Consider the following 21,327-nt stretch of genomic DNA (forward strand, 5'->3'; position numbering starts at 1 on the left):
TTAGGTCAAGCTACTATAACTCTAATGCCAGCATCAGATAAAGGCCAAGAATTTAAATCATATGTTATTGAGATTTGGATGACCAACAAGCAGAAACCATATGTGGGATTATTGTGTCGCTTCTATTTATGACTAGAAGGGCAGTCTTTCTCAGGACCTCACCAGAGGGCTTGGCTTTGGGATGAGGGAGAAAAAATGGGAAAAGAAAGAGGAGGAGGGGTGAGTAAGTGGGGTTTAAAAAGAGCTTTTCGACTCTCTCAATTTATAGGTCTTCTTTGCACACACCCACAAGGAGGACAAAGTCAGGATGTGACATCACCCGCAGGAAGAAAAACCAAACAACTCTTTTCTCTCTTTACTCTCTTACTGCTCACGAAATCTGGAAACTTGTGGTCTACTAGGAGCTGTGAAGGACTGAAAGAAAGAGCGTGCCGCAAGAGTCCTCTGAGAAGTTACTGCCAAAGTGGTATAACATTGAGCCACTTCTGCTCCCGACTTCAGAAGGTACAGAGCTTTCCCAATAGTTTTTCATACTAACATTCTCTCTCTCTCTTCTGCTCTAACCCCTTGTTTTTATGTCCTACTTTTTTATGGGAAAGTTTCGTCAAAAATATGTGCATGTAGAGACTGCCAACTGCTGTGCATGATCAGGCACGCTTTCCTGGGAGACTCCTAAGGCATGCAAGAGCAACTTTCCCACATACTGTCACCTTTTGAATAAACCATAACCAAGGGTGTCCAATTATAAATGCCCATGTATGGCTGTGTCTTTGTGACTGCACACAAAGATCTGTAAAATGAAACTGCACTCCTTTTGTTCTGGGCACATTTACAGATATCTCATGACCACGTCTTCATCCTCCCCCTGAGTTGACTTCTGATTGAAGGGCAGTATTCCTCTCACACGGCCTATTCTTCGGAATATGAAATTCTCTATTAAGTGAAAGGTCCATGCACAAGCTGACATTGTGAAAGTATGCAGAATGGTTTATGAATAAAGAAGTGGTTTATTTCACTTCTTTGTTTTAGGCCACAGCCACAGAATTGTACTCCTTTAAAATAGGACTCAACTGCGGATACAGTATCATGTTGCAATCACTGTGACATGAATGTGACTGTTGTGCTATATCTGAATCATCAAAACAGGCGTTAATCCACACAGTATTGTAGCGCATAGCACAGCTGATTGAACTGTTGCCAGGACAATGAGCTACAATACACCAACCCGACATATCAGAGATTTATTGATTATTTGTTTATTTAATCTGGTTCAACTGAGATTTAGAATCTCTTTTACAAGAGACACAGTTGTACATGTTTATAGTGGTAGGGAAAAGCTAAGCAAGTTACCAACATGCTAAAATCTTGTAACACTGCATGAATAACTAGGAAAATAATAATAGTATGTTGATACTGCTGCTATTGCTTGTGTTACAACTACTGTTTCTACTGTTAACACTATTAATTGAGTTTCTCTGTGAAATCAATCTATTAATATAAAAATAAGCCTTTTTTTCCAAGAAAACATTCAGATAATGCCAGAATTGGAAACACATACCCAAGTAGGCTTCCCAAAGAACAATAGTTCTTTATAAACTGAAGTGAAAGGCAAAGCCGGATTTCACATTAGACAACGAATAATTACTGTATCCATGAATCATTATTGTATATGTATTGTACAGTCTTTAAAACAAATGAATAGAAAACAACAAACACTCAATTATGAAACACTGAAAATGTTATGGTACATGAATTTGTTTTAAATGATATAATGTAGTTCAAACAAACGATGAAACAAACAATAGCAAAGTAAAACTCATTGTAAATACTTAAAATTACACGAGAGGTTTAAAAAAAAGTGTGAATGTGAACAACCACAATGAAACCTCATTCATTCACTTGTAAAAAGAGGATTTACTTTTACACTTTTAAACCTCTGCAAAGATTTTGGTAAGAATTTTACTACGTCATGATGTCACACTTCTATTTTTGTCGCAGGAGTTATCATGACTCATATTATTTAACACGAGTGTGACTAATGCTGTGCTTCTACCCAACAGAGAGGTTAATCGTTGTCCAAACAAGACGATGATCCCTATGCCCTGATCTGAGAGCCGGAAAAAAAAACGCGTGGTCACCTCACCGGGAAGTAGATCTACCAAAAGTAAACATTATTTCAGGGAACCTGTTCTCCCCTTATCACAGGGGGAAACTGAGTTAATGGCTCTGTGTCTGGGACAAGTTTTCAGCAAAGATAAAACATTCAGGCCAAAGAAAAGATTTGAACCGGGAACACAAAAATTTGAGCTCTATAAGAAAGCCCAGGCCTCGCTGAAGTCTGGCTTGGACTTGAGGAAAGTGGTCCAGCTGCCGGAAGGAGAGAGCGTTAACGATTGGATCGCGGTACATGTGGTGGATTTCTTCAACAGAATCAATCTGATCTATGGGACTATGGCGGAGTTCTGCACTGAGAGAACGTGTCCCATTATGTCAGGGGGGCTGCGGTACGAGTACAGATGGCAGGACGGAGACGACTACAAGAAGCCCACGAAACTACCTGCTTTAAAATACATGACCCTACTCATGGACTGGATAGAGTCTCTTATAAACAATGAGGACATCTTTCCTACCAGAGTAGGTATGTGTGCAAACTCACCTGTATCGCTGAATGTGTGCAACCAAATGCAGAAAACGGAGTGGAAGGCGGTGGTGTTTGATGCATCTGTAATGTGCCAAGCTGCTCGCCTTCATTATGATTTGAAATGGGATAACACAGTTCAGGCGGAGGTTAATTAAACTGTACTGTTGACATTTAAAAGGCCGTGGTGAGCTGTGGCAATTTGGCAATAAACATTTACTGGACCTGAAGATTACACATAATAGGTTGGCAGCACCATAAAAAAAAAGCTTTCGGGATCAGCTATACAGTGTTTATCAAGTTTGTCAGTTCAAATACACTTTCCTATTGTTGCTGAGTCCAAGATACACATTTAACAGTTTCTTCTATAGTCTGGTGGAGGCCTACAACCTATTATAAAGTCTGCAATGTGCAATAATGTTACACAATACACCTACAAATCATCATGTATTTCTATTACATTTGATTACATTTAACTTAAAAACAATTATATTGAGCAAACTAGATCTGGCGAAAGAATAAATATGTCTTTAATCAGATTTACCTGACTGAATCAGTTAACAGTTGACTGTAAACTTACTGTATTTATTTAACATAATGTTACACTTTCATTTTGAATGTGTCACATTGACGACTGTAAAACTATACCATTTTAAAGTGTTTGACTCCCTTTGCGACACGCTTGCAGACCACTTCGTGGGGAAGGTGGACACTATCAGATGTAATATTTTATCCTCCCAAAGTTTTGTCCTGGTTAATGCTGAGATGCTTGATAAAGTTTTCTCCTGAGTGAGGGCCACCACATGCCTTTTAGACCCAGTCCCAACGCTGTTTTTTTAAAAACATTTTATGGATCTTTTAGAGATGAGCTTTTAACCATCATGAATTGCTCTCTTCAGACGGGGGTCTTCCCTGCTGCATTTAAAGGGGCGGTGGTGAGGCCCCTGCTGAAGAGCAATTTGGATTTTAATGACCTGAACAATTTCAGGCCGGTATCCAACTTACCATTTTTAAGCAAAATTTTAGAAAAACTTGTTTTTAATCAACTTAGTGATTTTATTACTGCACATAATGTCCTTGAAAATTTTCAGTCTGGCTTTAGGGTAAACCACAGCATCGAGACTGCCCTTTTAAAGATTTTAAATGATTTTAGATTAAATTATGATTCTAAAAAGTTGACCGTGTTGGTTCTACTGGATCTGAGCGCTGCTTTTGATACAGTCGACCACACTATCCTTTTAACTCGTTTAAAACACATGGGCCTCTCTGGTGCTGTACACAAATGGTTTACTTCCTACCTCACAGACAGGACGTTCATGGTAAGTGTGGATACCTGCTCCTCTAAGGTGCATGGAATTACATGTGGTGTGCCCCAGGATTCGATTTTAGGCCCAGTGCTTTTTAACTTGTATATGCTCCCTCTTGGTGGTGTCATCAGGAGACACGGAGTCAACTTTCACAGTTATGCTGATGATACACAGTTATACATCTCCATGTCTCCAGATGACACCAGGCCAATGGATGCACTTTTTAACTGCATTTTAGATATCAAATCCTGGATGGCAGAAAACTTTCTCCAGCTTTACCAGGACAAAACTGAAGTTTTAGTCATCGGTCCTGAGGCCCAGAGAGAGAAACTTTTACCTGCAGTCATTGTCTTTTAATCCTTCCTCACAGGTGAAAAACCTGGGCGTCCGCCCCATTCTCTCTCGGGCCAACACGGAGACGCTAATACGTGCTTTTATCACCAGTCGTATCGACTACTGTAATGCCCTGCTCTCTGGTCTTCCCAAAAAGAGTATCTCAGGTCTACAACTTTTACAAAATTCAGCAGCTCGTATCCTGATGAAGACCAGAAGGACCACATTACACCGGTTTTAGAATCGCTGCATTGGCTCCGCGTGTGTTTCAGGATCAATTTTAAAGTTCTTTTAATATTTTTTAAATGTCTTAATGGTCTTGGTCCTTCTTATCTTTCAGAACTGCTTTTACCTTATGAACCTTCACGGCCCCTTTGCTCCTCCGGCAGAGGTCTCCTTGTTATTCCTAAAGTCAACAAAAAGACTTATGGCGAGGCGTCTTTCCAATATTGCCTCTGGAACGACCTGAGGAGGAGCTCAGGGCTGCAGAGAACGTTCATGTTTTTAAGAGCAGGCTCAAGACCCACCTTTTTAGTTTAGCTTTCAGCTGATTTCTATTTACTTATTTATTACGTTATTTTTATTATTATTTATGTTTATAATTATCTTATTATACTAGTTTTTAGTTAGTTTTATATATATGTTTTTATTATTCTAATGTTGTTATTTGCATATTGCATTTTTGCATTTTTAGAATTTCCAGTGTTTCCTCTGAGGGAGCCCTCTGCCCGGGGAGCGGTGGTTGGCTGTGGCTGTGTGGGCACTGCCGTCTGGGTGCCCGGATGGAGGTGTGGTGTTTCTGCTGCACCTCCGCTGGGTGTCCGGTGGTGGTGCCCTGTGGCTGATGTGCCGCTCCCGGTGCAGACGGCTCCTCTGATGGCATTTCCTTACCTGGTTCATCTGTACCCAGACTCAGCACTACGGCCATTATCTCATCGTGTGTGTGTGTGCCTGCGTGTGTGTGTGTGGCTATGGGGAGGGGGGTGGGGTGAGCAGTGTTGTTGTCTGTTTGGAAGAGTGGGTGGTTGGGTGGGCGGGAACTGCTTTTAATCTGTAAAGCACTTTGTGTTACAACCTTGTAAGAAAAGCGCTTTATAAATAAAGTTTTGATTGATTGATTGATTGATTGATTGATTGATTGATTGATTGATTGATAAACATATTTCAGATAATGTACAATTATATAATTTCATCTAAAATTACCTTTTAATGTAGAGCTGTCCGGATAGCAGGATGTCATAATGCTGTTTTCTTCTTAATTTCAGGTGTCCCGTTTCCGAAGAACTTCCAGCAGGTGTGTAAGAAGGTCCTGAGTCGCCTCTTCAGGGTGTTCGTCCATGTTTACATCCACCACTTTGACAGCATCTGCAGCATGGGAGCAGAGGCCCACATCAACACATGCTACAAACACTACTATTACTTCATCACCGAGTTCAACCTTATCGACAACTCAGAACTGGAGCCTCTGGTAAGAGCTAGCTACGTCTAACTATTATGATTATTACTTTCTGTGTATAGTCAGCCTCGAACTGCCCTTGACGCTCCAGACTCTACTTTGGGAACCACTGATTTAGGGCAATTAGGCTATGAGGCTAGTTAAATCAAACTCTCCATTTATCCTGGCTGGGATTAACCCTGTGATTAAAATAGTATGTTTATAAATAAGTATAATTCTCGATAGTAGAGCACATAAAGAAAATGAATATAGTTCAACAGAGAATGGCCTGGCCAGGAAAAGAATGTGTTTTCAAGCATCAATAAAAATGTACCCATCATAAAATGAGAAGTGTAATATAGATAGAATCAGTGTGTATCAACACTGCAGCAGAGGTACAAGCATACACCTTTACTGTTCGAACCTGAGGCGAAGGTTTTGTTAAAGGCATTCAGGAAGTGCTGTTGTTTCCTTTATTGCTTGTATTTTCCATTACATAATTTATAATAGCTTTTATCATTTGACACAATTCCACTTGTATGAGCTCATGTTCTGTACGTCATATGTTTTTTTTGTTTTGTTTTTTCCCACAGAAGGAAATGACAGAGAAGATATGCAATTAAACAAAGCTACGTACAGAGTTTTACCTTTGATCGTTATCTGAGCCCCAGAGACAACACCGAACCCAATTTCATTTCATTCAGTTAATGTTCTTTTTAATATTTACAAGACCAACAATGACATTTTGCTTTTTTCATTTGTGACAGTGTTCGTCCAACTAATCAAGTAATGGTGCTATAAAGCCATTGTTTCAGAGCCATGTAAATAGCCCATTAATATTTTCGAATGTGCATGAATGTTTTTTGTGACTAATGACCGTGTAAGCAGGGTTGTTTTTTTAATTATTACTATTATTATTATAGAATTTGAATGTCTTCATGGTAATAAAATACCAGAAAAGGTTTTCCAAGTCTTTGGTGTTGGGCAGAGGCACGTAGTGCACCATATCATTCAGAATTAATTGGAAATATTCTTTGGAAATATCAATGTTATGTTTTTCATTATTTACTACTACTAGAACTTAGATTTCAGGCTCAATGTGTCAAAAGCCACTACACGTACACGCAAAAGGTACTTTTGTCAATTACTTTTTAACTTAATTTTTCCCGAAATGATTTAGGTGACTACTCTACTGTACTAAATTTATGTTTAAGGTAATGTTACTCTCTATCAGGTGTGTTAAGCAGCCTGTAAGATGCACTTCACCCACTCACCGTCTGTATGAATGCAGTGTTTGAGTGTGTGGTTGATGGTGGTCGGATGGGCTGATGGCGCAGATTGGCAGCCTTGCTTCCGTCATTCTACCCCAAGGTACGTGTGGCTACATTATAAGCATCACACCGCCGAGTATAGGCTGAATGAGTAATGATTGAAGAGTAGCGCTTTGACAAACTTGTGACGCGCTAAGCCATTAATACTACTAGAAAAAAATAGAATACAATGCCATGTCAAACTTTTAGTTTTAGCACTTCTCTTTTCAGAAACCCCCTTGACGTGGAAAGGGCGTGACTTTGAACACACCCGATGACGAAAGGTCCTTTTGACCAATTGAAAACAAGAAAAGCGCTCGCGAGCGCGCAGTGGGCGGGGCTCTCTTTGTTTACGTGTTTTCCCGCGCGTGCGTCACTGAGCGCTTGACTGATGGATCCCAGCTAGTAATGGACGCCTACCTCAACCACCACAGCCATCTCAGCCACCTCAGGCACCTCAGGCTTTAACACTCGGGATTTTTGCCGAATTGGACTTGTCCAGGTTGGAAGCTTTTGCAATTTAGTGTGTATTTCTACGTGGCGGTTCAGGGTGTCGTAAAATATATGGCGGAATCTAGAAGCTGGCAGCCGTTAGGCGTTAATCATGCTAACGAGACCAGTTAGCTTCCGATATAATAGCAGCCGGTTATGTGAGAAACACTTTTTTGTTTTGATTACGTGTTATAAAACAAACAAACAATGAAGGCAAATTTCATGATAAGCCACAAGTCCATCTAGCAGCTTTACTGCTATGCGACTGTTTTATGAACGTGTTTATTCTGTATTGCATGATGTGTCCTCAGTTGGCAGAAATGGTGAGGTACGGCATGATGACAGAACTACAATCCTTCCCGGTCCCATGTAAGGTAGGAAGTGTCACACCTATCGGATCCCATTTACTGTAACCAAGTAGTTTATTGATCCTCTTATCTGCCACAGCCATGATTGCGCAATGACTGTTGAAATAAGTTCTGGTAACATGCAGGATGAGGCCTGTAATGTAAATCTCTATTCAATAGAGAATAATTAACAATAGACAATTGTTAATTTATTCCGATTTCAAAGCTCAAGTATTGAAATAAGCGAATGTTACATGTATATTATTACATTGACCTTCTAGCTAACATGAGCTCTACAGCCACCCCAGCACTTTCACTCTCTTGACCTGATGTGGCCTCCTCCTCTGTCACAGGGCAGCTCCACGGCTCTGAGCCAAGTTGGGCAGAGTTGTGGGGTATCTCAGGACAATGGACAGACTTCAGAGAAAAGACAACAACTTTCAGAAGACTCCACAGGTGCATATACTTAATAAAGTATCGATGAGCTGTATCAGGAGGTTCACTTTTGTATTTTGTATTTTGAGCCATGTTTTTTTCTTGTCCAATTCTCTTTTTGCTATAGAATATGAACAAAGCCAAACAGTAACTATTGCAGATGCAGTTAAAAGAAAGAAAAAGAAAAGAACCAGAGCCACAGACAGTTTCACCGGCACTTTTGATGGTAATTTTATGTCCAACATAGCGAGAGGCTGGTTTGGTACAGCAGTGACATCATTTTTGTCTCACTTTGGCAGATCTGTACAAACTGACTGATGAAGTGCTTGGTCAGGGAGCTTATGCTAAAGTGCAAGGATGTATTAATCTGCAGAATGGAATGGAGTATGCTGTAAAGGTGAGCTTTTGCTGTATTCCCCAAGTGCTAAGAGTTTCATCTTTTTGTTGTTGTTACACTTTTGCTTTTGCTTCAAAGTATCATTGATTTTTAATGCTCATGTTTAGATTGTAGAGAAGTGTGCGGGGCACAGTCGCAGCAGAGTCTTTCGGGAAGTGGAGACACTTTATCAGTGCCAAGGAAACAAGTAAGTACTGGTGATAAGGCAAGTATAATCATTAAATGTAATGTAACGGTAATCAGATGCATATTTCTATACAGGAATATTTTGGAATTGATTCAGTTCTTTGAAGACAACAACTGCTTCTATTTAGTATTTGAGAAGCTGCGCGGAGGTACATTTAATGTGAAGTCTTATCCCTTTTTATAATTTTATTGTAGAAATCTTAGTTATCCTATTTTTCGTCTCTAGGCTCAATTCTAACACATATCCAAAACCGTAAGCACTTTAATGAGCTGGAGGCTAGCAAAGTTGTCAGGGATATTGCACAAGCACTTGACTTCCTGCACACAAAAGGTAAGTTTTTGAGAAACCAGCTCAAGCTTGTAACGTGCAAATCATGTGTAAACCATTTTTATACATACTGTTAATACTTAGAATAAGTTGTTTTCATACTTATTTGTGTTATAAATTATTTTTTGTACAGGTATTGCTCATAGGGACCTCAAGTTAGAGAATATACTTTGTGAATACACAGATCAGGTAGTTCTATACTGAATTTAAATACTTTGTAACGTTAGTTTACCATTGTATTTAATATTCCACATCTTGTTCAGGTGTCTCCTGTGAAAATATGTGACTTTGACCTTGGAAGTGGTGTGAAACTCAGCAGTGCCTGTACACCTATAACTACCCCAGAGCTTACGACGCCGGTGAGAACTAAACATTGGCGCCCACACTTCCTGTATTTAATGAGAAATTCATATTTATGCACATTTCTTGTGTTAGTGTGGCTCTGCAGAGTACATGGCTCCTGAAGTAGTGGAGGTGTTCACTGATGAAGCGTCATTCTATGACAAGCGCTGTGACTTATGGAGTCTTGGAGTCATCCTCTACATTCTTTTGAGTGGGAGTCCTCCATTCACTGGTCACTGTGGCACTGACTGTGGATGGGACCGTGGTGAGACCTGCAGAACATGTCAGGTGTGTTTTAATAGCCTCATTATACATGATGCTTTTAGGTCAAATAAGCTCCATAATTGCAGTATTTTGCACTGTGCTGAAGGCATATGTGTCTTTATAGAATAACTTGTTCGAGAGCATTCAGCAAGGAAAGTATGAGTTTCCAGATAAGGACTGGGCACACATCACACAAGAAGCTAAAGATCTCATTTCCAAACTGCTAGTACGAGATGCAACACTTCGACTTAGTGCTGCTCAGGTCCTCATGCACCCTTGGGTGCAGGGAGTAAGTATAGTTATACACAAGAAAGATTGAGGGACAAGTTTGGTTGTGTTGGCAAAGCTCATTGAATTTTGATTTCTACAGAATGCTCCGGAGAGAGGTCTTCCAACTCCTCATATATTACAAAGGTTTGAAATCTCTAAATATGTTTACTTTTCTTTATATAACAATGAAAATAGAATAATATAAGGTCCTAATGGACATCGTTTGTATTGCCACACAATTTGTTTGCTGTAATATAAAACTGTCTTTTAGGAACAGCAGCACCAAAGACCTGACCCAGTTTGCAGCTGAAGCCATTGCTTTCAACAGGCAGCTATCACAGCACGATGAACAACAAGAAGATGAAGGAGCAGTCGTCTGCTCCATGAGGCTCTCCCCTCCCTCCAACTCCAGACTTGCACGCAGACGAGCTCAGTCCAGCGCCCTACGCACTCAGGACTTTGCACCTGCTTCTGATGACCTTGCAGACTGACTTGCCCGCACACATCTTACAAACAGATTCTCTGGTTTCCTGCCCACCTTCTATGTGTTTTCCCCCTTTAGGAGCCTGTTATGTAGTGTCATTAGAAAATAACTGTCCCTGATGCTAAAGCTCTTTTCCGCAGCCTGTAATCTCTTCTCCTGGATGAGAGCCAAGCATCTAGGAACAATTTATCTATGGACATCACCTCTTACTTCAACTTGATTATTTTAAGAAATATTTGAACAACGCTACATTTCATTAACTTAATTTTTATTTTTTAATAACCTGGGCATCATCATGGCATTATTTTTACTTTATTAAGAGGGTTATCAATTTTATTTCAACTGTGAATTTTAATCTAAGGATTAACTGCTTTGGTGGTCAGTATCAAATGGTTGGTGAAAGGTGAAGTATTTATTATGCAATTCTGTATAACTTGGTTTTGGCAAGGCCGACTGTTGAAAGAGTTTTACCCAGAGATGAACAAAATGGCATAATTCATCTTGATGGCTTTACCTTTACTTTTTGCACTTTACTTTAAATGTTCTTAAAATCACAGTATTCCATTGTGATAACAATTTGAATTGAATACTGGGAATTTGCCTGGGATTTAGTGACTTGTTTACCTCAAAGTAGTGTTTGAACATTTGTTACTGTACAGTGTGAGCAACCCTGACTGGATTATAATCACTTTGACTTTTTTTTTAGCATTGGTTTTAGTAATTTTAAGTAAACTGAAAAACCTATCAGTGAATGCGATGATAGGGTTGAATACTTTTTTTATTTTATGATTGTGCCAGAGAAAGTGTTTTACTGAGGGTTTTTTTTGGGGTGTGTTTTTAACATTTATCTTGAAGAGGGAAAACGTACTGTATGGTATTTGGGCTCACTTTCTGCCCTTGACTTGGCCACTAAATACACGTCTCCTGACGTTGCCATTGTTGCCATGGACACCTCATCCCTATAGCAACTAAGGGCCTTTGTCAGCTGCAGGAATTGTTGGAGATTTGCTCAGAGTGAATAAACACATTAGGAAACAGGCGCTCACTGCTAAAATCCTCTCACTTCTATGATGAATCATAAGCTAACTTGTGTCTCCATGTTGACTAATGGCATCAAATAAAGAGCAGTAATTGGTGTGCAATTATTATGCCCTGCTACAAGCGCTGAGTCTATGCATTATTCTAGGGATGCAAGAACTAACACATGCTCTATATTTTCACTGATAAGCTTGTGTTCTCAATAAATACAACTCAGATTTTCAAAGATACAAGTTTCCTGTTTCTGACTTTAAAAGTGAGCATTGCTACCTTGAGATAATATAGGGCATGCGCAAATCTCAAGACTACATCACCGGTTTACGAAAAGATTATAATGAGTCCTAATAATGCCTTTATACTGATTGGCTTGTAGTCTCCTGGGAGCCCCGTATCGCCCCCCAGTGGTGTGTGATAGTTTTAATGAGGATGCGACTCGGGGCGCTTGCTGTGCAGTTGTAACGCCTGCTGAAAGAGATGAGCAGCAACTCCAGAACAACACGATCAACATGCGTCAAACAATTACAAGACGATTATCATGTCGCGTAAGTAACTCAATTGATGCGTGTTTACAGTATTTTGTTCTAAACGGCGCTAATTCACGAGGGAGTAAAATTCATTTAGTTCAGCATCGTGGCGTGTCAACATGCTTTCATTTGAATCAAATTAAATAAAGGATGCTTGCGACTTGTACACATAGGATTCTGACGGTCAACATTTTTGTTGTTATGTATAACTACTGTTTAATTGTGATTTCCTCTGTTCAGGATTGCTCCCATTTTACTACTCTCTTATGAATTCCTCTGAGCTGCTTGTAAGACATGGTGCCTCCTGATAAAAGCTGTAAACCTCCTGGTGCCAAGGTGCCCAGGCAGCGCACCAAGTGGAGGCAGAGCCTGCCCTCTCCAGCGCTCTGCTGCGCGTGTGGTCTGTGCATCCTGTTGGCTGGCATTAACATCACTCTGGTGGGTGCTTTTGCCTTTGGCACCTTCATGCCCTCGGATAACCCGCCCATCATCATTGGACCTCTGCTTTTATTAATAGCGCTGGCCTTCTTCACTGCCTGCTGCGTGGTCAGCAGGAGGCCCCCAGCCCACACCACTAACCATGCCAAGGGGGCAGAAAACTGGGGGCTGATGCGCATGGGGACTGTGGCCTTTGAGATGGAGACCAGTGAACATACACTGCAGGACACTACAGCCGTCCAGCTCAGTCCAACCAACTCCCCTGCATCCTCTCACAAGTCTAACTCCAGCCATGAGGCCAGCAGCAGCACGCCTCTGCCCAGTCAGGATGGAGGAGGCCTGCATGCATCAATGGGGTCTGGCTGAGTGTTTATAGAGGGAACTTCACCTTGAAGCCTACAAAGGTGATGTCAAAGACATCACTATGACGCACAACAGAATGTGGACAAGTATCTTCTAAGGCCTACAGTTGTCTTTTACACCAATACATGAGCTTTTCTTTTTGTGAAATAATTTGTAATCTTACCATGACACTCTTGATTGAATGTCTAAATGCAAGGCTTCAATATGATGCATGACGGACGGCATTTAATTCTGTAATCATTTACCCATTTCAAGCCACAGTAATAGACGAGATAAGTTCTTATCTGAGAATGGCCAGCCACTGCAAAGCAAACACCCTCTTTCTACAACCAAGGCCGTACCTCTGTTTACATCTGCCGTGCACAAACAGTGTGTTCCGCCATTGAAACAGATAACTCACTCTCTCTGCACTGTATAGTAGTAGCGCAGCGTGTTGTCTCTCTGCCTTTAGCTCTGAATAGTCGTCTTGTGATTCATAAAAGTGACCGATAATGAGTGTAACAAAGAGGATGACATGTCAACCTGAGCAAATTTAAAGGGGAACTTGTATCAGTGTCAAGATGCTCTGGGGAAATATGGCTGAAATTAATCCAGAGGTGCAAAAGACGAGCAGATAGTGAAATGTTTTGTTATTGTAGTTGCAAATGTTTAACGGGAAGCATTATTGTTGCATGTATACACTAATTTAGATGTGAATTTGGATAAAAGACTGTCTACAGGCTCACAGCAGCAGGAGTGAGTTTGTGTTCAGACTCAGACCAGGTGTGATTTTTGAATAAAGGAGGGATTCTGAGTCATGTCTGTTCATTCAGCTGCTAATGGTGCCTTTGCCAGTTCACGCTTTATAAAGAAATTACAGCAACAAAACAGACACTGCACAAACCTTTTTGTGTGTCATTTTTTAGATAAGAATTGCTTTAATAGGATATTGATTTTATCTGAACGGCAAATGGTATGAAAAGGATATTACAGACAATTACTTCTAAATTACTGCTTTTTGCCAATTCTATTGATCTTTGTTAATTGGAAAGTACATAATATCCCAGTAATTGAAAGGGCTGATAATTTGTTAACATGATGTGAGTAATGCAAGGATTATAGCTTTTCAGATAAATGAGTCAGAGAGACTAAGGAAACGCATTATAGTGCAAAAATGATCTAATTAATGACAAAATGAGCAAAATGTCACGTTTGACAGATGACCATTTAAAGAGCTTCATTTAGATAATAGAGGTGTAGATAAAAGGCTACAGGCAATATGAATGTGGAGCCCCATGTGGTCAGTATAATCATTTCAACACAAGATCAACAGAACATCTATCTAAACTTAAAAAAGAAAAACGGCAACTGTCTACATTTTTATATTAACACATTATGACGTGGAAATGCCGCAAAGATGTAGTTTATTGCAGTTCTACAAACTGAACATTAATTCAAGTCCTTCACTATGGGCAAACACTAGGTGGCAGTCTTATCCTGAAGAGTAAAAGTGCAACTTTCAAACGCTCCATCAGATTAGTGTTTTCATGTCATCCCAAATTGTATTCATGCCCTCGTCCAAATCTAATGTGTACCCCTTTCAAAATGGATGCTTAAAAGAAAATGAGTGATTTAGACTTTAAAGTATCATAATAAAGCATAAAGTTCATAAAGTATAACAAAGATAAGATAATTTTTAGAATAATGACCTGACTATGAGCACAGATAAAAGATACTAGACAACATACATATTATTATTATTATTATTATCTAACACTTAAAGGACCCTAATAAATAACAGTCATGACCAATGACTTTTACAATGTCTGAACACTATTGCTATTTTTCAAACAAAAAGTCACGCACTTTAAGCGTATCATGCTCATATATCTTCACACATAAACCTACCTCGGCCTTCTCGTAGGCCCGAGTCCCATTGCAGAAGTTGGCCTATGCCTGCTGTCCTTGTGCTTTACTTTGCCTTTCAGAGGGATGCAATGATCCTCCTGTGGCCCCAAACCACCGCCGGGGTCATCTCCAACCTCAGCCTGAAAAATACATTTCCCAAAGGTAAGACACGGCACAGCAGATAACCAGCAGATAGAACAATAGCAAGGTTAGCATGTCTTTGACCTCAGTGTGCAGGCACTACTTTCTCTATACACTCATATACACCAGCATTATGAACATGCCTTTACACAAACTCTACAAACTTTTAAATTAAAGCATTGATGAAGGCACCTTCACATTCATTTGTTTCAAGATTTTTTACACAATTTCCAAGACCAAAAGTGACTAAATTGTGAACAAAATTATATTCTTTCCGTGATTGTCCTACTTAAAAAAAAAAATATATATAATAATAATTATATATATATATATATATATATATATATATATATATACACACACACACATATACAGTGGGGAAAAAAAGTATTTGGTCAGTTTCACATAGACATTCTATTGGATTTTGGCCAAATACTTTTTTTCCCCACTGTATATATATATATATATATTAAAGCCATATATATTTTAAACCCATTGTAGCAAATTTATTGACAAAAAAATATTCAAAACTTTAACTAGAGAAAAAAAATATATGAATAACATTTTGATGGAGGTGGTTTGCTCACTCATATGTTCCCAAAACCTTTTGATACATACAGTAAACTCTACAATTCTAATCTTAACTAACATAAATATCAGAATTGTTCAAAATGATTTTTTACTTAATGATTTTTTGCTAAAAGTTTTTTTCATGACAATATGGTCTTTATGCATTTAAGGCATGCATTTCATTACTAATGACGAGTGCTGACTTGGCCATTGTAAAACTAATGATTTCTCTGTCCAGTTGCTATAATCCTAATCTATTTCAATGGAGGACTCTGCATTATAATGACAAAGCGGGGGAGGAGTATATTTTCATTTTATGATAAATGTGCAAATGTCCACCAAAGCTGAATCAGACACCTCAATTTAATGGCCTGATTGCTTGTTCATTTCTCGCCTCATTCTCTCGCAGCCCCGCTCTGCTTTTTTAATGCGGAGTTGGTCATATTTTGTCCCAGATTAGTATAGACGACGGCTGACAGTTGCCTCTGCTCAAGGTATTTAGAAGACATAATTCATTCATAGATCTAGAAGTGCTTCCATTTGTCATCCCCATTTTTTCTGCCCGGTCTGAGGCTCATTCCTCTGGGTGCTGTGTGTGCGTGTGTCAGGGGAGAAGACGGGGGCCAGAGCAGTTTGCAGCTGATGTATTAGCTGGCATATGCAAGCTATGAATTATCAAGGAAGGGAAAGGAGTCAATTATCCACTCCTAAAGAGGGGTCCGGGCCTGTGTGGCCTAGGGGCCCCTTTCCATATTTACCAAATCATTCTGCGGAGAGGTACGCTGGGATATCCGCATAGGGTGAAGAGGCCCTTAGCAGACAGGACACTGCACCTGCATTCACAGTCACCTCCAGCTTTTTGGCTTACTTCGCTTTCCCGCACATGCTCAGTTCAACCTCCCCTTAACAAGGACGTTCAATGTAATAATCCATTTTTACAACTCTTCAAACTGATCCAGAGGCTGTCACTGCTATATCCATGCCATGACCGACAGCCATTTGCCCCAGTGTCCCAATTCGCTCCCCTGTCTCAAAAAAAAAAAACGGGTAGGCCCTTGATTGACTGTGCCGCTCTGCCTAATAGAGTGGATATGGTAAATGAAATACCCAGCACTTTCATTCCAAAGTCTCTTACCCCCTGTGTCCCCAGTCACTTTAGGCTTGACATATTTCCACAGATTGAGTGTTGTATCCTGCCTCTGATGGAGGACAGGCCCCAGATAGAGGAGGAGGTGAGGGCGGAGGCGGGACAGCGGTGCTGATGGGACACTCTTGGACACATACACACGCTGGCCGGGCCGGGCTGACAGACTGAGCCCCCCCCGGTGAAGGACGGGGGCTGACACTTAGGGAAATGAGGTGGTTAGACAGCATTATGAGCGGGCTGATAGCTCGGTAATGGGTTTTAAGTTTGGAATTTAACACAGGAGCCCACAGGGGATGGGTCTGATGTGAAGCCATACAGGTGGACCCCTGGCAGAATAAAAAGCAAACCTGTCTGGGGACGTCAAAAGGAAGCGGGTTTGTTTGATAGCAAAGAAATGCCAGAGAGAAAGAGGGGAAAGTCGATCAGAAGGCTCTATGCAGGCTCTTGTTTAGGCCACTTATTTCTAAGCACTTGATTCCTACAAAAGTTTCCTTTAATTTAAATCTCCCATCCACACAAAGATATCGCTTTCCAATTGTTTTAATCTGTTATGGCTCAATGGCAAAGAGATCCGTAAAACAAAGGACAAATTTTCATATCCTTTTGTTATGTTGGTGAAGGTTTACAATTTAGCACGCTCCTTTCCTTTCCAAGCTGCCTTTGAGACTCTGAGGAGAAAGGGCGTCTAAATATAGCGGCGCAACGATAAACTCTTAAGTTATAAGACATAGGCTAATGCGCAAGGATGTTAAAACCAGTGGGGATAGTTAAGTGGAGATTAAGGGGCATATCAAAGACTTGCGTAAAGCTCCCATATGGGCCATGTGTTTGTTTGCCGGGCATCTACTCAGGAAAAGAATGCAAGGAGAGGCCTCAGTGTTGGCAACCAATGATTGACTGATAATGTCTCAACACACAGTATCTCCAATTACTCCTGTTGTTGGGAGTGGTCCACTTTAGTGCTGCTATGGGCCTGTCCCGCTCTGGTCAGAGAAGATTTAGAGGGGCATTATGGCTTTTGTGGAATGGGGCAAAGTAATAGCTGTACTCGTTCCCTGGACTTTGGTTTGGGGCAAATGAATTTGGCTTCACTGAGAGGGTTATAGAAAAGAAAAAGAATGTCGGGTGCCACATAAAGAGTCTTTTTTTTTTTTTACTATAGGATGAGAAAGGTTCAACAGTACAAATCAAACCAAAGCACTCGACTCTGTATCCTGAAGGCATCTCTGTTCACTGCCCTCCAGAGAGTACACAACCTCATCACAGCACTCCCAACTGGTCAACAAGTTATTTCGTGTTTATTACAGGCAGACACCTGCGCAAAGAAGTGGTTGTATTTGGAGTATTTTGAGTGATTATTTCTTACCTGTCTTTCACAAAGTGCCACGGCTTTAATCTGCATCTGCCAGGGAATTTAATATACCACTTTCATTAGCTCAAAGCGGATAAAACACACACACCAGAATCTCCTTTTACGTGCAGAGGTGTGTTGGATCGCCGCAGCTGGCTTAAGTGACAGGTAAATTGCAGGTTAAGTGGAGAACACCGTCTTTTAACAAGAGACTCCAGGCTTCTGCAAATCCTTCTTAGTCTTTAATCTGAATACAAAAGGCAGGGGCGGAGGATTAAATCTGACCCCTCAATGTTCTGTTTGTTCCAGACTCCACTCCGAGGGCCCACAGAAGTGCCAGCATAGTCCATGTTTTTCAATTGCCTTTGTAGCATGCGTCCATATTTCAAAACAACACCGCAGTGTCCACTGTACAGCAGTGGCTAACTTCTCCAGGACAAAAGAAGGCCACTCAATTCTTATCGAACTTTTTGGAGTTTTTCTTTTTTCCTTTAAGAAATGTTTATTTAATTGTGGATGAAACGGTACATTATCACCGTCTGCCGGGAAGAAAAAACAAATCCGTCTTTATTTAGAAGGCAACAGCGCTTAGAGAAAAAGAGTAAAAAGGGGCATGGGTGAGGCAGACGGTTAGGGCTTGCACAGAGAAAGGCGCTTTGGGTTGTCAACGTTTTAGAGGCTTAGAGTCAAACCTATCCCGGCTCAGGAGAGAGGAGCCCGGGTGTTAGGCAGCCAGAATGACTCCTGATAGAAGGAGTTTGCGGCTCAAGTCGAGAGGAATCGTCTTGGCTCCGGGATGAGGCGTGGACTAATTGATTCTCTGAAGTTTCCTGTCGCACAGCCCGATTACAGGTATGACCGGATTAAATGAAGAGAAGGAGAAAAAAACAAGGGATCTGGAGGTGGGAAGTGGTGAAAAAATCAAAGCAAAAAGCAGATGAGGGCTGCCACAGACGGATCAGCGTACGTATACGCATTGATGTGCAGGGTTGAGTGTGTATGCGTATACTGAAGGATGTAGCCATGTTTGATCTCACCACTCAGTGGCAATCATCAGGTCACACAGCAAAGGTCTTTTTCTGTGGCATGTGTTGTAACAGGAACAGATTGTGTAGTAGCAGCATGCTTCCCCTAATCACTCACTTCTGGTTAACACGTCTCAAAGCCAGGGGCAAGTGTCTGGCCTGCCCATAACACTGTGTGACAAGATTGAGTACTGAGGCGTGTGGGAGCCAAAGCGAGGCGGCCCAAACCAGAGAAGCCTCCAGGACCGGCAGAGTTAGGACGCATATCTAGACCTAAGCTGTCATGCGTGCGGCTGTAATGGCTTGTTTAGTGGCAAAGTCCAATCTAGGGCCCAAGAGAGTCATTATTTGTGGACTATCGATCGGGCCCTGCGGTCAGCGAGGCCTGGGCCCTGTCCCTGATCCTGTTCAGTAATAAGCGTACTCATGTCAAGGTGGTAATTATCATTGATCTGTAGCTGCTGTGACAGGGCAGCGGGCTCGTGCTCTGATTCATACACAACAAGGGGCTACTGAACTCCAGGCACCAAGTCACTAAATAAGTCCTTGGAACAGAAGACTTAAAAGATTTCACATTCTGGGCCCTGGTCGTTATTTTTCTGTTCAACAGTTAAAAACAAAAGTGAAAGCAAGTTTGACGTCTCGAAACCAATCAAAAAATATCTCTTTATGCCTTTTATAACTGCGAAAAATAACTCTTAAAAACTAGGGATGGGACGATGATGAAATTTGGGGTCATGATTATCTTGGGCAAAATAATTGTGATTAACGATATCACGATATTTGTCTATGGTTTAATAAAAAATCACAAACTGCAGAAATGATCATTAATTATCAAATATTCCTCTTCATAGTCTGCTGGAAATGTCATATTGAGTGAGACATAAAGTATTTACAAGCTGTGTAACATTTTGGACTAACAACACTGTTGTCATCAATGCAAAACATGCAGCTAATGAGCAGCTCGATACAGAAAATGCTATTTCTGCAGTGGGTAATCAAAGAATGGATTTGGATGAGGAACTAACCTACTGAAACCTTAAATACTGGTGACTGAAGTCACATCTCCATGGTGAAGTACCCCCTCTCTGTAAAGTTACCGGCACTGGTTGTCTAATGGATTTAGCGATTATCTTCTAGCACGATAATCACAGTAATAAGAAAATGTGGCGATCGATTAATTGCCGCATTTTTTATCGCGATTAACGATATTATTGTTTATCGTCCAATCCGTATTCAAAACAGAGTTCATCGTTGAATAAATTTTCCTGTTCATTCTTCAGGACTACATTTTTACAACACTTTATTACGTAGTTAAGTCATAGTTGACTGTAGCTACAAAATGGGCTACATGGGGAGTTTTAGCTAGCTTGTCTAAGGAGTACACCCACAATCTTATAGGCAGTAGAACCGATGAATCTGTGTGCCCATCAATGTCAAATTTTAAAACAAAAAGACACAATTTGAGAAAAAAAATACACCAGTTTAGTTTTAATAACACTAAAACTGAATAAATAAATAAAAATAGAGAATAGAAAAAAGGAATTGAGAAACTGGTACAAACTGTCCCTACTACTGGTAATACTTCAGTAAACACATCAGGGTATATCAGTGGGTGAATCTAATTGTAGCACTTGCGTGTGCTAACCCTCGCTTTGACTGCAGCGACAGCAGAGGGCGAGGAGTGGGGACCGAAGAGACTCAGTCCTCAGACAGAGAAATGGAGCGACGGTTGCGGGGGTTTGGAGGCAGGCAATCAGTTTTCTTTTTGTGAGCGCTGGAGCGGGACCCGTGTCACCTGCAGACCAAACCCCATTTCCTCTGATTAAGTCGTCTGAAATATTCCATTTGTCAGTGTCATGGCCTCGGCGTGTTGCGGCGGCGTGCAGCGAGCCGTGTCTGTAGTCTGTGTCATTCTCCAATTTACATCAGCCTCTGACAACATCATCATGTCCCTAATGTCCCTTTGCTCAACCCCCGTTTCTTCTTCTTGATTTCTGTCACTTCTCCTCATTTGATCCTCCAGTCTCTCCACACCAGCGCAAAGTTCAAACCAGGTTGTTTGGGGCGAATCTTGGGAGCATCATTGTATGCCCAAACCTGTAGGGAGTTTTTTTCCTCTTCAAAGCGGTGTTGTGTTTTTTTTTGTGCTTTCTGAGTATCAACAGCTAACATCACTCAGGCCTCCAACTCTCATGCGTGCCATCTAACCCCATTAGCAGCCAATGTCTTTTCAGGAGCAGAGCCGGCATGGTTCAGAGCGGATGGAAATTTC

General features: G+C 40.9%; 4 protein-coding genes across 4 annotated transcripts in view; 3 read left to right on the forward strand and 1 right to left on the reverse strand.

Annotated features, from left to right (window-relative positions):
* Positions 1-286: 286 nt before the first annotated feature.
* On the forward strand, positions 287-6,593 carry mob3c (MOB kinase activator 3C). Its single transcript, XM_079575063.1, has 4 exons — positions 287-504; positions 2,061-2,638; positions 5,544-5,746; positions 6,307-6,593. Exons 2-4 carry the CDS (start codon positions 2,221-2,223, stop codon positions 6,334-6,336), a joined length of 651 nt encoding a protein of 216 aa, XP_079431189.1. The 5' UTR covers positions 287-504; positions 2,061-2,220; the 3' UTR covers positions 6,337-6,593.
* LOC306976934 (uncharacterized protein) overlaps positions 5,510-21,327 on the reverse strand; it is a 38,101-nt gene continuing 22,283 nt past the window's right edge. The window contains exons 5-6 of the mRNA XM_079575064.1: positions 14,819-14,958; positions 5,510-5,643 (exon numbers count right to left, since the gene is read on the reverse strand). The gene's annotated coding sequence lies outside the window, so the exon portion shown is untranslated. The remainder of the gene's footprint in view (positions 5,644-14,818; positions 14,959-21,327) is intronic.
* On the forward strand, positions 7,376-11,710 carry mknk1 (MAPK interacting serine/threonine kinase 1). The gene is made up of 14 exons (XM_079574707.1): positions 7,376-7,525; positions 7,827-7,889; positions 8,216-8,318; positions 8,425-8,523; positions 8,597-8,694; positions 8,802-8,881; positions 8,956-9,029; positions 9,107-9,211; positions 9,342-9,397; positions 9,472-9,567; positions 9,644-9,838; positions 9,939-10,103; positions 10,185-10,228; positions 10,356-11,710. Exons 2-14 carry the CDS (start codon positions 7,836-7,838, stop codon positions 10,573-10,575), a joined length of 1,389 nt encoding a protein of 462 aa, XP_079430833.1. The 5' UTR covers positions 7,376-7,525; positions 7,827-7,835; the 3' UTR covers positions 10,576-11,710.
* Positions 11,832-13,710, forward strand: LOC306976503 (transmembrane protein 275-like). The gene is made up of 2 exons (XM_079574439.1): positions 11,832-12,148; positions 12,371-13,710. The coding sequence occupies exon 2, from the start codon at positions 12,425-12,427 to the stop codon at positions 12,932-12,934; it is 510 nt and encodes a 169-aa protein (XP_079430565.1). The 5' UTR covers positions 11,832-12,148; positions 12,371-12,424; the 3' UTR covers positions 12,935-13,710.

This window comes from Gobius niger, assembly GCF_951799975.1.
Source record: "Gobius niger genome assembly, chromosome: 17".
Taxonomy (NCBI): domain Eukaryota; kingdom Metazoa; phylum Chordata; class Actinopteri; order Gobiiformes; family Gobiidae; genus Gobius; species Gobius niger.